Source organism: Diorhabda carinulata, chromosome 2, assembly GCF_026250575.1.
Source record: "Diorhabda carinulata isolate Delta chromosome 2, icDioCari1.1, whole genome shotgun sequence".
Lineage (NCBI taxonomy): Eukaryota > Metazoa > Arthropoda > Insecta > Coleoptera > Chrysomelidae > Diorhabda > Diorhabda carinulata.
This window is the reverse complement of record NC_079461.1, coordinates 2,037,853-2,053,572: the sequence shown is the minus strand read 5'-3', so window position 1 is coordinate 2,053,572 and position 15,720 is coordinate 2,037,853. Positions and strand designations below refer to the sequence as shown.

Genomic DNA, 15,720 nt, shown 5'->3' with positions numbered 1-15,720 from the left:
TAATCTACTCCATTAGTGCCTGGTTAAATATTTTTGATACACTACGTATTTATTATTTGATGAACTCTTTTCCAGAAAAGTGGAAAACAACTATCAATCATAATGGAGTGTTTTGTGTACAGGGAAAAATTAATAACGTCGCGAATTTCGCGTGAAATTTGCCTACAAACGGCATTTATGAAAATAAAAACTCAAATCTTACTTTAAATGTCGATTTATCGGTTGGTGCTTCAAAAAAATCAAAGTGGAGAGAAAATTTTGGATCGAGACGATTCAGTAATTGCTTCGGAATCAAGGAGGAGCTTCTACAAGATTTTTCGGTGCGGTTTTTAGTATTTCGACCGGTACTTTAAGAGAATGTCAATTAAATATTAGAAAAAAAGATGAAACAGCGCTAGGAAGCAACCAATTTATTGGATTTGGAGCTGCGGCAGCCAAACGCTCTTAATAGCACATAAAAATCCAAAAAATTGAGGCAATTGTAACAACGATTCAAAATTAAGCACGTCAGAACGAAACTTGTGCCACCTAGTTCATACGAGGCAATTCCACGTGTTCCAGGGTCGTACTTTTATATTATTTCCACGTGAAAATTGTTTTTACAACTAAATAAATGGATTGTTTTGTAAATTTTTGGATTTTCAGGATAATATTTACGCAACTTTTCTTCAATTTCTTCATATTCATACAACAACGAAAACAGTTGTTTTTCTATCAATATTAATATTGATATATTTGTAGATTTAACTGGATTTGGATTTTAAACGAGCCTAACCTAACCTAAAAAATTTTTTTTCTCTTAAAATTATAGGTTAGAGCACAAATTTAGTTATGTGATAAAGTATGGCTTTACAATTCTAATTTTTAGATATTTTTCGGTTTTTACGTGATCGATACAAAGCGATAGTGTCCAAAATTAATTTAAATATTTAAAAAATTTGATAATTAAAGATATTTTTGAATAAAAAAAGGATTTTCAATTATAATTTTCATCTCGAAAGTTTCGTTATAATATAAAGTAAAGGTTGGTAATTCCACCCCTGTATAATGTAAGGTTGTGCACGAAAATTATAGAATTTCAAGATTATAGTTTCACTGAAATTTTAGTCACCATTTTTTAAGGGTGACGGCTCGAAAAGGGGTCGATCCATCTTAATTTCGTACGAGCTACCATCTCCTGAAACCCTCTTTGTATATCTTACAGCCACAACGAATATAATCAACGAATTACGAGTTTTCAAATAACATATATAACAAATTAGGAAATAATCCAAGGGAGGGTTCTTTAAATTTCGAAAAAAACACATTCAAACAAACACATAATTAGCAAAATCCTTAATAAATATAAATAACACCAAGACGCCAATCCATTTTCCAAATATTTTTCATGTTTCGACGAGAAGTCACTTCAACTTTCGATTCTAAAACGTCCTCTATCTAAACACCTACTGAAGATTGAACTCAAAGTAAATTTTAGACGGATTTTCATGTTTTAATAGAAGGGAAAATGGACGATGTCAATTGTTAGAGACAATACATACAGAAATAACAGACGACGTAGAAATAATTGAGAGAAAATCGAAACAAAACAAAAACAGAGTACAAACAATGGTTTATAAAATACTTAAAGACTTTCAAGGAATGAAATAAGGAAGAAAAAACAACAAGGTAAAATAATTTAGACACAAAGTTTGACAAATGGAGAGTTGAAGTTAAAAATTGAAGCTATAAGGAAGAAAAACACATTCAAACAAACAAATCATTAGCAAAATCCTTAATAAATATAAATAACACCAAGACGCCAATCCATTTTCCAAATATTTTTCATGTTTCGACGAGAAGTCACTTCAACTTTCGATTCTAAAACGTCCTCTATCTAAACACCTACTGAAGATTGAACTCAAAGTAAATTTTAGACGGATTTTCATGTTTTAATAGAAGGGAAAATGGACGATGTCAATTGTTAGAGACAATACATACAGAAATAACAGACGACGTAGAAATAATTGAGAGAAAATCGAAACAAAACAAAAACAGAGTACAAACAATGGTTTATAAAATACTTAAAGACTTTCAAGGAATGAAATAAGGAAGAAAAAACAACAAGGTAAAATAATTTAGACACAAAGTTTGACAAATGGAGAGTTGAAGTTAAAAATTGAAGCTATAAGGAAGAAAAACACATTCAAACAAACAAATCATTAGCAAAATCCTTAATAAATATAAATAACACCAAGACGCCAATCCATTTTCCAAATATTTTTCATGTTTCGACGAGAAGTCACTTCAACTTTCGATTCTAAAACGTCCTCTATCTAAACACCTACTGAAGATTGAACTCAAAGTAAATTTTAGACGGATTTTCATGTTTTAATAGAAGGGAAAATGGACGATGTCAATTGTTAGAGACAATACATACAGAAATAACAGACGACGTAGAAATAATTGAGAGAAAATCGAAACAAAACAAAAACAGAGTACAAACAATGGTTTATAAAATACTTAAAGACTTTCAAGGAATGAAATAAGGAAGAAAAAACAACAAGGTAAAATAATTTAGACACAAAGATTGACAAATGAAGAGTTGAAGCTAAAAATTGAAGCTATAAGGAAGAAAAACACATTCAAACAAACAAATCATTAGCAAAATCCTTAATAAATATAAATAACACCAAGACGTCAATCCATTTTCCAAATATTTTTCATGTTTCGACGAGAAGTCACTTCAACTTTCGATTCTAAAACGTCCTCTATCTAAACACCTACTGAAGATTGAACTCAAAGTAAATTTTAGACGGATTTTCATGTTTTAATAGAAGGGAAAATGGACGATGTCAATTGTTAGAGACAATACATACAGAAATAACAGACGACGTAGAAATAATTGAGAGAAAATCGAAACAAAACAAAAACAGAGTACAAACAATGGTTTATAAAATACTTAAAGACTTTCAAGGAATGAAATAAGGAAGAAAAAACAACAAGGTAAAATAATTTAGACACAAAGATTGACAAATGAAGAGTTGAAGCTAAAAATTGAAGCTATAAGGAAGAAAAACACATTCAAACAAACAAATCATTAGCAAAATCCTTAATAAATATAAATAACACCAAGACGCCAATCCATTTTCCAAATATTTTTCATGTTTCGACGAGAAGTCACTTCAACTTTCGATTCTAAAACGTCCTCTATCTAAACACCTACTGAAGATTGAACTCAAAGTAAATTTTAGACGGATTTTCATGTTTTAATAGAAGGGAAAATGGACGATGTCAATTGTTAGAGACAATACATACAGAAATAACAGACGACGTAGAAATAATTGAGAGAAAATCGAAACAAAACAAAAACAGAGTACAAACAATGGTTTATAAAATACTTAAAGACTTTCAAGGAATGAAATAAGGAAGAAAAAACAACAAGGTAAAATAATTTAGACACAAAGATTGACAAATGAAGAGTTGAAGCTAAAAATTGAAGCTATAAGGAAGAAAAACACATTCAAACAAACAAATCATTAGCAAAATCCTTAATAAATATAAATAACACCAAGACGCCAATCCATTTTCCAAATATTTTTCATGTTTCGACGAGAAGTTACTGCAAGTTTCGATCGATTCTAAAACGTCCTCTATCTAAACACCTACTAAAGATAGAACTCAAAGTAAATTTTAGACGGATTTTCATGTTTTGATAGAAGGAAAAATGGACGATGTCAATTGTTAGAGACGATACATAGAGAAATAACAGATGACGTAGAAATAATTGAGAGAAAATCGAAACAAAACAAAAACAGAGTACAAACAATGGTTTATAAAATACTTAAAGACTTTCAAGGAATGAAATAAGGAAGAAAAAACAACAAGGTAAAATAATTTAGACACAAAGATTGACAAATGAAGAGTTGAAGCTAAAAATTGAAGCTATAAGGAAGAAAAACACATTCAAACAAACAAATCATTAGCAAAATCCTTAATAAATATAAATAAAACCAAGACGCCAATCCATTTTCCAAATATTTTTCATGTTTCGACGAGAAGTCACTTCAACTTTCGATTCTAAAACGTCCTCTATCTAAACACCTACTGAAGATTGAACTCAAAGTAAATTTTAGACGGATTTTCATGTTTTAATAGAAGGGAAAATGGACGATGTCAATTGTTAGAGACAATACATACAGAAATAACAGACGACGTAGAAATAATTGAGAGAAAATCGAAACAAAACAAAAACAGAGTACAAACAATGGTTTATAAAATACTTAAAGACTTTCAAGGAATGAAATAAGGAAGAAAAAACAACAAGGTAAAATAATTTAGACACAAAGATTGACAAATGAAGAGTTGAAGCTAAAAATTGAAGCTATAAGGAAGAAAAACACATTCAAACAAACAAATCATTAGCAAAATCCTTAATAAATATAAATAACACCAAGACGCCAATCCATTTTCCAAATATTTTTCATGTTTCGACGAGAAGTCACTTCAACTTTCGATTCTAAAACGTCCTCTATCTAAACACCTACTGAAGATTGAACTCAAAGTAAATTTTAGACGGATTTTCATGTTTTGATAGAAGGAAAAATGCACGATGTCAATGGTCAGAGACGATACATAAAGAAATAACAGACGACGTAGAAATAATTGAGAGTAAATCGAAACAAAACAAAAACAGAGTACAAACAATGGTTTATAAAATACTTAAAGAATTTCAATCCATTTTCCAAATATTTTTCATGTTTCGACGAGAAGTTACTGCAACTTTCGATTCTAAAACGTCCTCTATGTAAACACCTACTAAAGATTGAACTCAAAGTAAATTTTAGACGGATTTTCATGTTTTGATAGAAGGAAAAATGGACGATGTCAATTGTTAGAGACAATACATACAGAAATAACAGACGACGTAGAAATAATTGAGAGAAAATCGAAACAAAACAAAAACAGAGTACAAACAGTAGTTGATAAAGTACTTAAAGAGTTACAAGGAATGAAATAAGGAAGAAAAAACAACAAGGTAAAATAATTTAGACACAAAGATTGACAAATGAAGAGTTGAAGCTAAAAATTGAAGCTATAAGGAAGAAAAACACATTCAAACAAACAAATCATTAGCAAAATCCTTAATAAATATAAATAACACCAAGACGCCAATCCATTTTCCAAATATTTTTCATGTTTCGACGAGAAGTCACTTCAACTTTCGATTCTAAAACGTCCTCTATCTAAACACCTACTGAAGATTGAACTCAAAGTAAATTTTAGACGGATTTTCATGTTTTAATAGAAGGGAAAATGGACGATGTCAATTGTTAGAGACAATACATACAGAAATAACAGACGACGTAGAAATAATTGAGAGAAAATCGAAACAAAACAAAAACAGAGTACAAACAATGGTTTATAAAATACTTAAAGACTTTCAAGGAATGAAATAAGGAAGAAAAAACAACAAGGTAAAATAATTTAGACACAAAGTTTGACAAATGGAGAGTTGAAGTTAAAAATTGAAGCTATAAGGAAGAAAAACACATTCAAACAAACAAATCATTAGCAAAATCCTTAATAAATATAAATAACACCAAGACGCCAATCCATTTTCCAAATATTTTTCATGTTTCGACGAGAAGTCACTTCAACTTTCGATTCTAAAACGTCCTCTATCTAAACACCTACTGAAGATTGAACTCAAAGTAAATTTTAGACGGATTTTCATGTTTTAATAGAAGGGAAAATGGACGATGTCAATTGTTAGAGACAATACATACAGAAATAACAGACGACGTAGAAATAATTGAGAGAAAATCGAAACAAAACAAAAACAGAGTACAAACAATGGTTTATAAAATACTTAAAGACTTTCAAGGAATGAAATAAGGAAGAAAAAACAACAAGGTAAAATAATTTAGACACAAAGTTTGACAAATGGAGAGTTGAAGTTAAAAATTGAAGCTATAAGGAAGAAAAACACATTCAAACAAACAAATCATTAGCAAAATCCTTAATAAATATAAATAACACCAAGACGCCAATCCATTTTCCAAATATTTTTCATGTTTCGACGAGAAGTCACTTCAACTTTCGATTCTAAAACGTCCTCTATCTAAACACCTACTGAAGATTGAACTCAAAGTAAATTTTAGACGGATTTTCATGTTTTAATAGAAGGAAAAATGGACGATGTCAATTGTTAGAGACAATACATACAGAAATAACAGACGACGTAGAAATAATTGAGAGAAAATCGAAATAAAACAAAAACAGAGTACAAACAATGCCAATTCATTTTCGAAGTATTTTTCATGTTTCGACGAGAAGTCACTTCAAGATTCGATTCTAAAACGTCCTCTATGTAAACACCTACTGAAGATTGAACTCAAAGTAAATTTTAGACGGATTTTCAGGTTTTAATAGAAGGAAAAATGGACGATGTCAATTGTCAGAGATGATACATAGAGAAATAACAGACGACGTAAAAATAATTGAGAGGGTTGATAACAACTTATCTGGGGGTTTTGATAGATTAAGTCTAAAATTAAATATAATCGATTCGATTTCATAAAAGCTGATGGTGATTGTTAAAACCAATGATTAAATACCTGTTTTATTAAATTCCCTGGCAAGATAATAGGGGTCGTCCAACGTATAACACAAATAAACTGATAAACCTTCATCTTCATCCACGCAAAATCTATCATTCTGGTAGTATTTATATTTGGAATTTGGATAGAATAACGTCCCGTTTTCTTGTACGTAAAACTTTTCGTCCGGATTACCGTTATCCATTTTGAAATATCTGTACAACTTCCCTCGGTTACACCCCAACAAACCCACCGTAAAATTTGTTTCATCGTAAATCTTCGATTCGTTCATATACACAGGTACGGAAAAATTCAGATCCGCAGTTAAGTTTCTAACGCAGACGTTCTTGTCGGTACCGAAAATCGCGTCTTCCTCGTGGTATAGGTAGTATCCTAATTGACAACATTTTCTTATACAAATTCGACTGTCTTTGCATCCGCAGAGTTCGAAGACGTTCGATGTATAGTTGGTGTAAGATGTAGTACCGGTTAGATCGCATAAATCCAAAGTAGAACTATTTTCGAGAAGAAAAAACGAATAAACAATAAAAATATCGAATCGTGTCACCATTCTCGGTATAATTAGATAAACTGAATTTGTTATTTTAATTGATTGAATGTTGTTAAGTGGCATCTGTTTCATGATGTTATCAAATTTATGTTCGACCATGCGGTTGAACAAGAATCAAGACTTAAATTCAGCAAATTACCGATTCAACATCGTATATGAAATTATATCTGATATATCGGCGTGAATTATATAGTTAACAATTCGTTACTTTTACAGGGACAATCTGTATAATCTGAAAATATCAAAAATTAATATTTCGATAGATTTTCTAGCAGAAAGGTCTGTTTGTTCAACTCGAAAAAATTTATGGTTTAGGAGATATTTAGATTTTTAAATCGTTGTACATACCAAGTTAACGATCCGTAACTTTTACAGGGACAACCTGTATAATCTGAAAATATCAAAAATTAATATTTCGATAGATTTTCTAGCAAAAAGGTCAATTTGTTCAACTCGATAAAATTGATGGTTTAGGAGATATTTAGATTTTTAAATCGTTGTACATACCAAGTTAACGATCCGTAACTTTTATAGGGACAACCTGTACAATTTAAAAATATCAAAAATGAATATTTCGATAGATTTTCTAGCAGAAAGGTCAATTTGTTCAACTCGATAAAATTTATGGTTTAGGAGATATTTAGATTTTTAAATCGTTGTACATACCAAGTTAACAATCCGTAACTTTTACAGGGACAACCTGTACAATTTAAAAATATCAAAAATGAATATTTCGATAGATTTTCTAGCAGAAAGGTCAATTTGTTCAACTCGATAAAATTTATGGTTTAGGAGATATTTAGATTTTTAAATCGTTGTACATACCAAGTTAACGATCCGTAACTTTTACAGGGACAACCTGTACAATTTAAAAATATCAAAAATGAATATTTCGATAGATTTTCTAGCAGAAAGGTCAATTTGTTCAACTCGATAAAATTTATGGTTTAGGAGATATTTAGATTTTTAAATCGTTGTACATACCAAGTTAACGATCCGTAACTTTTATAGGGACAACCTGTACAATTTAAAAATATCAAAAATGAATATTTCGATAGATTTTCTAGCAGAAAGGTCAATTTGTTCAACTCGATAAAATTTATGGTTTAGGAGATATTTAGATTTTTAAATCGTTGTACATACCAAGTTAACGATCCGTAACTTTTACAGGGACAACCTGTACAATTTAAAAATATCAAAAATGAATATTTCGATAGATTTTCTAGCAAAAAGGTCTGTTTGTTCAACTCGATAAAATTTATGGTTTAGGAGATATTTGGATTTTTAAATCGTTGTACATACCAAGTTAACGATCCGTAACTTTTACAGGGACAACCTGTACAATTTAAAAATATCAAAAATGAATATTTCGATAGATTTTCTAGCAGAAAGGTCAATTTGTTCAACTCGATAAAATTTATGGTTTAGGAGATATTTAGATTTTTAAATCGTTGTACATACCAAGTTAACAATCCGTAACTTTTACAGGGACAACCTGTACAATTTAAAAATATCAAAAATGAATATTTCGATAGATTTTCTAGCAGAAAGGTCAATTTGTTCAACTCGATAAAATTTATGGTTTAGGAGATATTTGAATTTTTAGATCGTCGTTCGCCGTAAAGAAATATTGTCAAAAAAATTATCGTAAATTGTAATTATTTATTACAAACATTTCTAACTAAACTTCATACTGTCGAACATCATGTTATTTACGTAAGGAAAAAATTGGAATGTAGGAAAATTTAGTTGGACACACTTGCGGAAGTTTATTTTATTGATCATTTCGTTTTTTGGATTTACCACGTTTATCCATTGTATTTAAGTCGGGGAAACGTGGTGGCCATGCAAATGGTCCGGATAAACCACCAATTAGTGGTTTCGTCGCACATTTACCACGTGTCTCTGCGAATGTTTGGAGGAATAGCACATAACATGGAGGGGAAATCATTTTGGAGAAATTCTAAGTATCGCTGACCATTCAGGTTATTAATAAAATAATATATTAGGATGACGAAATTTTTTATACGTATTTTCAATAAATAATTACAATTTATGATAATTTTTTTGAGAATGTTACTTTATGGCGAACGACAATTTAAAAATCTACATATCTCCTAAACCATAAATTTTATCGAGTTGAACAAAGAATACTTTTTTGTTAAAAATCGTTGGTAGAATCATTTTTGCTATCTTTAGATTATACAGGTTGTCCCTGTCAAAGTTACGGATTGTTCGAATGTATAATATAGGAAATATACTTAAATATAAGCTCCGATTTCGCAACTTTGAAGGCCTGTAACTCGTTTTTTATGTCACAGCATTATTTTCACGTCATCTACTCAGTTCCGGAACACCCTTAGATTTTGAGGCACGAGTACGATTTCCGTGACGTCTCGATTTGTCTACGCCATTTTGTGAATCAACTCAAAATAAATTGAAAATAAAGAATAAAATTTTTCGATATCTCGCTTCGTTTTCGAGATATCGATACTTGAAGTTGGAAAAATTTATTTTTATTTAATATTTGTATATACCAACCTAACCTAACCTAACCTAACCTCACATTTTTTATAGCCAAAATTGTGTAAAAAAGTTTTTCTTCGCGTGAGTATTATTTTAGTTTTATTATTTTTTTTAGGGGGGGTTTCGCCCCCTCACCATTCATATTGAATTTGAAGTGGTAAAATAATCATTTGAAACGAAGTATCGAACGCCATCTGTTCAATAAAGCTTTGAACTAACGTTTGATTATAACTTTAAGTATCGCGATATCTCGAAAACGAAACGAGATATCGAAAAATTTCATTCTTCATTTTCAATTTATTTCGGCCTAATTAAGTTAAATCGCGGCGCCACGGAAACCGTACTCTCCCCGATTTCGAACACGAGCTATAACTAACCTGAAGTAGCAACAAATCCATCAAAAGATGTTTGGTTTTGAACGCAAGCTATGGCAATGTAATTATCTCCATTTTTAATCAAACAATAATCGTCCATTTCGAAATGAACGTCGTCCCATATCAATTCGCCATCAACAATCCTGAAATCATCGTTAATAAGTACTCTAGTTTTTATTTTGTCGCATATCTGATTATCCGGTACCACTATGATACTGTAAACCGAAAAAGCACTGTAAGGAGTGTCCGAAGATTTATCTGCTACACAAGTCCTTGTCGTCATGTTCATAACCTCACCCTCGTCGCAACACTTCCGAATACATTGTTTAACGTTACATATACAACCTCTAATCGAGTCACCTTGAACGAAATAATTTTTTTCGGTGTAAGTGATATCATCTTTGGTTATGTTAGTACCAGAACGGATCCCGTCCGTAATGTCAACACTATTTTCACAAACAGACTCGTCACAAACGCCGTAAGTTTGTAGCAAACCGATTAATAAAAACACTACGACAAACATCTTTTTCAATCCAGTTCCGACCAAGAAACCATTAAACTCGAATTACCGAAAGATTATTAGTAAATTATCTATAAGATAGGACAGATAAGAAAAGACAGTTATATAAAAACGTACGACTTATCATTTGTTGATTCATTAACGAACTGTGAAATATGACTGCAAAATTTCGTTGGGAAAAATGGTGAATAGACGTTAAATAAATATTTGATGTCATTTCCAAGGAAATACCTATTTCAGTTTATTTAGAAAACAATGTCGATTACGGCGAGACAAAATTTCAACAGTTCGGTAAATTAAATTCGATTTAAAAAATCCAATTTGGAATTTGTTTGCTTTAGAATAACATTTGAAATAGATAAAATACGATGAATGTCTGAAAACATATCGACAATAAGTTTTTTTCCACTGAATTGAGTTTCTAATGATTAACCATGATAATTAGTAAATAGAAAAAAAACAACAACTTTCCTACAAAAATAATAAAAGATTAACAATATTTTTGGAAAATAAAATCGACAAAATGAGGCGTTTGATCACGTGACATTAAACAGTAATCAAAAAAAGCGTGACGTCACGTAGCCAAGGTTACCAAAATAATACTAGAAGGTTTGTGACATGCGCGTGTTTTTGTAAACAAATGATCAGCTGCTAGAACAACAGCAACGTCATTATGTTTTATTTTTATGTCAAACAGAACTCGTTATGTTCGAGTTATGAGGATGTGTGTTATCTCGTGCTGATCTGCCTTATACAAACGAATATATTTCTAACTAACACAACTGTGTAGAACCGGTGACGTCACTTGTCTACCGCGCATCTTGTTATTATCACTAACCTTCTATTATTCTAGTAACCTTGGTTGTAGCTGTCATTTTCGTATAAAGTAACCAGGTTATTTCGAGTTATCGGCAATTATTGTTAAATTAATAAAGTTAGTTTTTAGTTTAGTCTTGAAAGACAGGTGTAATTTGCTATGGAATCAAGATTTAACAAAGCAAACTGCAGTAATTTGCCCAAAATTAACGCCGTTATACTTAACTGATTTTGAGGTTAGCGAATACAAAATTTCAATAACTTTAACTTAATTAAATAATGAGATTTTATATGTTATGTGTGGTATATTATGGTAGATTTTGCAAAATTCATTACTTTTACTATATATTTATAAATAGATACATCAAATTTTGTTTCCTACTTACATCAGAATGATCTTCACGGAATTTTTTTCTTTATTGTTTGGAACGTATATGAATAATTTGTCTGGCGTTTTTATCATTGTACTTTCACATTGGGACACTTTACAGTATTCGTATATAATACGAGAATTTATTATTTATTAAAGGACACAATTGACTGTGATAAACAAACACAGCTGTTTCGCGAAATGGGAAGTCATTCAAGACGCCATGACAGTCTTGGCCTTTTTCGCGGTCAATTCAAACTTCATTTCTAAAACCTCAAAATACTAACGTAAAAAATCTATTTTTCTTGAAATAATATATTTTTGGGGTGAAATAGATAGTAAGCTATAGTTTTAAACTAATTTCCAAATCAATAGTCATGCATCGTGTGGTACAGGCTTAATAATTGTCGTGTAACGTTCTTTTTTCAGTTAGGTTAGGGCGCTTGTGTACGTCCGTTTTTTTTACCGGACAAAATCGGTCTGATGTCCGGTGTATGTACGCACATCATTATAAATCAACGAATCCGGCAACAAAAAGCGGAATATCAGGATGTTATTTATTTATTTTGAAAATATCAACCGGATTTTCCAAACTAATATTATTAAACCGGTTAGATAATAAACCTCGATTCATGTTTGTACGTAAAAGTTTTATGACAGGGTCGGATTAAAGAAATACTAACCATTAACAAGTTATTTCCCATAAATTTTTTTATCGATACCTTGTGAAATGTAAGACTTGCCTAAGAAAACTTTCTGATAGTTCCTTGGAGCTTGTGGATTGTCACATGCTAGGAGTTTTTATCCATTTCCATAGAGACTATCTTGAGAGCGGGCAGCTATCCATATATCACAGTTTTATCCAAAATAACACAGAAAACTATTTTTCAATATTTACTACTGCTAGTTTTGGTCTAATGATAAGCTCGCTAAAGCAGGGGCAGAAAAGCCATTCATGGGATCCGAACCCTTCTTTGGTATCAGCCACAAAACAATGGAAAAAGTTTTGGAAAAGGGGATAGGAGCAAAACCAATTATTGGAACAACCTACAGGGGTTGAGACAGACAAAGACTCTTCTTGGAAACTATAACCAGAGAAGATCTGCTGGAAGTATCAACGTAAGAACAATCTACGAATATTAACAAGAATTCTATCGGGGAACTGTTGCCTCAAATGCGACGTGCAGATTTGTGATGACGAAGATAACAGTCATTCCACATTCTAGACTTTTTAAAAGGAGTGGGATTGAGGGATCAGTTTGAAACAGCGTACTCGCGTATTATTAATAGGTAGTACGTGAATAGTACGTGAATAGTGCGTTCGATGTAAAATAATCTTGCGTTTAAACAATGTGTACCATTGAACTTACCGTACACTGAACCAGTACTTCTTTCAGGATCGTTCTCCAAACAAAGAATAATCCCGATATCGGTATTTTCGTTAATATGGTCGACACAAAAATTTTCGTACGTAATATCGGTCACATTATATTCCGAACTTAAGAAAATATTTAAATTGCCGTTTTCATCGAAATCAATTACATCCGCGGATATGTCGACAGGAACTTTTCCGTCGGAACATTCATGTCCGAAAAGAAGACAGTAATCTAGCCCGGTGTCGAATTCGAAGAGGACATCGTCGGGAACGCAAGAATAATTTGATGTGAACATAAAACCTAAAGGACAACATTTTCTCAAATACATTTGGCAGCCGGAAACGACGTTAATCACCAATAGAAATAGCATGCGAGAATATCGATTGATTGGAGTCGGTGCCATCGCGGTAAACTTTTACAAAAGACTAAAAATTAAAAACATAATCCATTGTGATCGAGAATTCCCGTTTGTTTATTTTATTAACGAGAATATTTACTCATATTTCATGAAAATGTTTGAAGTGTCGGAGAAAAATATGAAGGTTATGTAATGGGCATACCAAAAGGAACCGATTATTCATAGAAGGTTTTTTTGTTTGATATTGTCAATAAGTTTTATGTTTAAAATAATTCGTTCCGAGAATATCCTCGTTCTTTTGTAAATGAAATTACAAGGCCATCTTACATTTGTTCAACGACGAAATAATACATAAGTTTACACCAGTTAAATAACTCGATTAAATACTTTGGAAAGGAGAAAAATAATTAATTAAACTTGTCAAACTATGAAGTACCCAGTATCCGTGTACAAGCTGCCTTAAATACTAAATAAATAAATAAAAAATGATAAAATCGGTAGACAGGAGATACTTTGATTTAGTTAACTATATGATTAACAAATCCTAATGATTCCCATCAGGAATAGTGAGATAATTCTGGATTTTTTAAAGCAATAACTCAAAAATATGATTAACAAGAGTCGCGCATCTTCGAAATATAGTTTAAAACCTGTTTTATTACAATGTGTGTCTAGTAGCCAATAAGGGACACTTGGAATCACTTAACTATGAGGTTAGTTCCCATTAGGAGTGGTTAGTGAACAAGTACTAAATCTTATCGTATAAAAAAACTATAAATAACCGATAGACAAAAGATATTTATGGTTCTTTAGAGTCACATTTAAAAAAGACAAAAATTAGTTTAATGGAAGGTAAATATGGGACACTTTGTATCATTTAACTATATAATTAAGAGATCCTAATGGTTCCCAACAGGGTGGTGAGATAATTCACGTACTTAAGACAGTTTGTACACTAACCACTCCTAATGGGCACCAACCTCATAGTTAAGTGATTCCAAGTGTTCCTTGACACTTGAAAGAGTGTTTCGAATTCTCGTCGAGTTGTGAGCTTTGTCGTTAGGACCAAGAGAGTGTGATCTGAGCAATTGTAACGAATGATGAAACTATAGACCCGCGCCAAAAAAAGCGGCTATTATATTTTATCCAGAAAAGGCATGGCAAAATCAGCCGAAGTGCGCAGAAATTGAACAGCCATCATATGGATCTGATCTGGCCCCGTTCGACGTCAATAGACGTCAGAAAACATCAATTAGCATGAAGTAACAATCGGCTTCAATGGATTGTTGATCGAAAATATCTGACAAAAGTAGACGCCAATTCACCTGGATGTATAAGAATTGATGTGATTCGACTGCAATCGGCGTCAACAGACTTCTAAACATTTCAATCGACCTCAATCGGCTTCAATGGATTGTTAATCGAAAATATCTGACAAAAGTAGACGCCAATTCACCTGAATGTATAAGAATTGATGTGATTCGACTGCAATCGGCGTCAACAGACTTCTAAACATTTCAATCGACCTCAATCGGCTTCAATGGATTGTTAATCGAAAATATCTGACAAAAGTAGACGCCAATTCACCTGAATGTATAAGAATTGATGTGATTCGACTGCAATCGGCGTCAATAGACTTCTAAACTTTTCAATCCACCTCAATCGGCTTCAATGGATTGTTAATCGAAAATATCTGACAAAAGTAGACGCCAATTCACCTGGATGTATAAGAATTGATGTGATTCGACTGCAATCGGCGTCAACAGACTCCTAAACTTTTCAATCGACCTCAATCGGCTTCAATGGATTGTTAATCGAAAATATCTGACAAAAGTAGACACCAATTCACCTGGATGTATAAGAATTGATGTGATTCGACTGCAATCGGCGTCAACAGACTTCTAAACTTTTCAATCGGCTTCAATGGATTGTTAATCAAAAATATCTGACAAAAAGTAGACGCCAATTCACCTGGATATATAAGAATTGATGTGATTCGACTGCAATCGGCGTCAACAGACTTCTAAACTTTTCAATCGACCTCAATCGGCTTCAATGGATTGTTAATCGAAAATATCTGACAAAAGTAGACGCCAATTCACCTAAATGTATAAGAATTGATGTGACAATAGACCTCAATCGGCTTCAACAGTGACGATGAAATGAAATAAGTGGTGTATGAACATTTTGAGTAAAGATTCTTCACATTTTTATAATGACATAGACCA

The 15,720-nt window shown here is 31.8% G+C and overlaps 1 protein-coding gene across 8 annotated transcripts in view; it reads right to left on the bottom strand.

Annotated features, from left to right (window-relative positions):
- The window catches only part of LOC130903601 (G-protein coupled receptor Mth2-like), a 55,052-nt gene that overhangs the window by 12,739 nt on the left and 26,593 nt on the right, over positions 1 to 15,720 (bottom strand). The window contains exon 1 of one of the 8 annotated variants that reach the window (XM_057815805.1): positions 10,056 to 10,735. The exons of the other annotated variants lie outside the window; for them this stretch is intronic. Within the exon in view, the coding sequence (XP_057671788.1) occupies positions 10,056 to 10,575 (520 nt within the window). The 5' untranslated portion in view covers positions 10,576 to 10,735. Of the gene's footprint in view, positions 1 to 10,055; positions 10,736 to 15,720 lie in introns of those variants that run through there. 8 annotated transcript variants of the gene reach the window in all.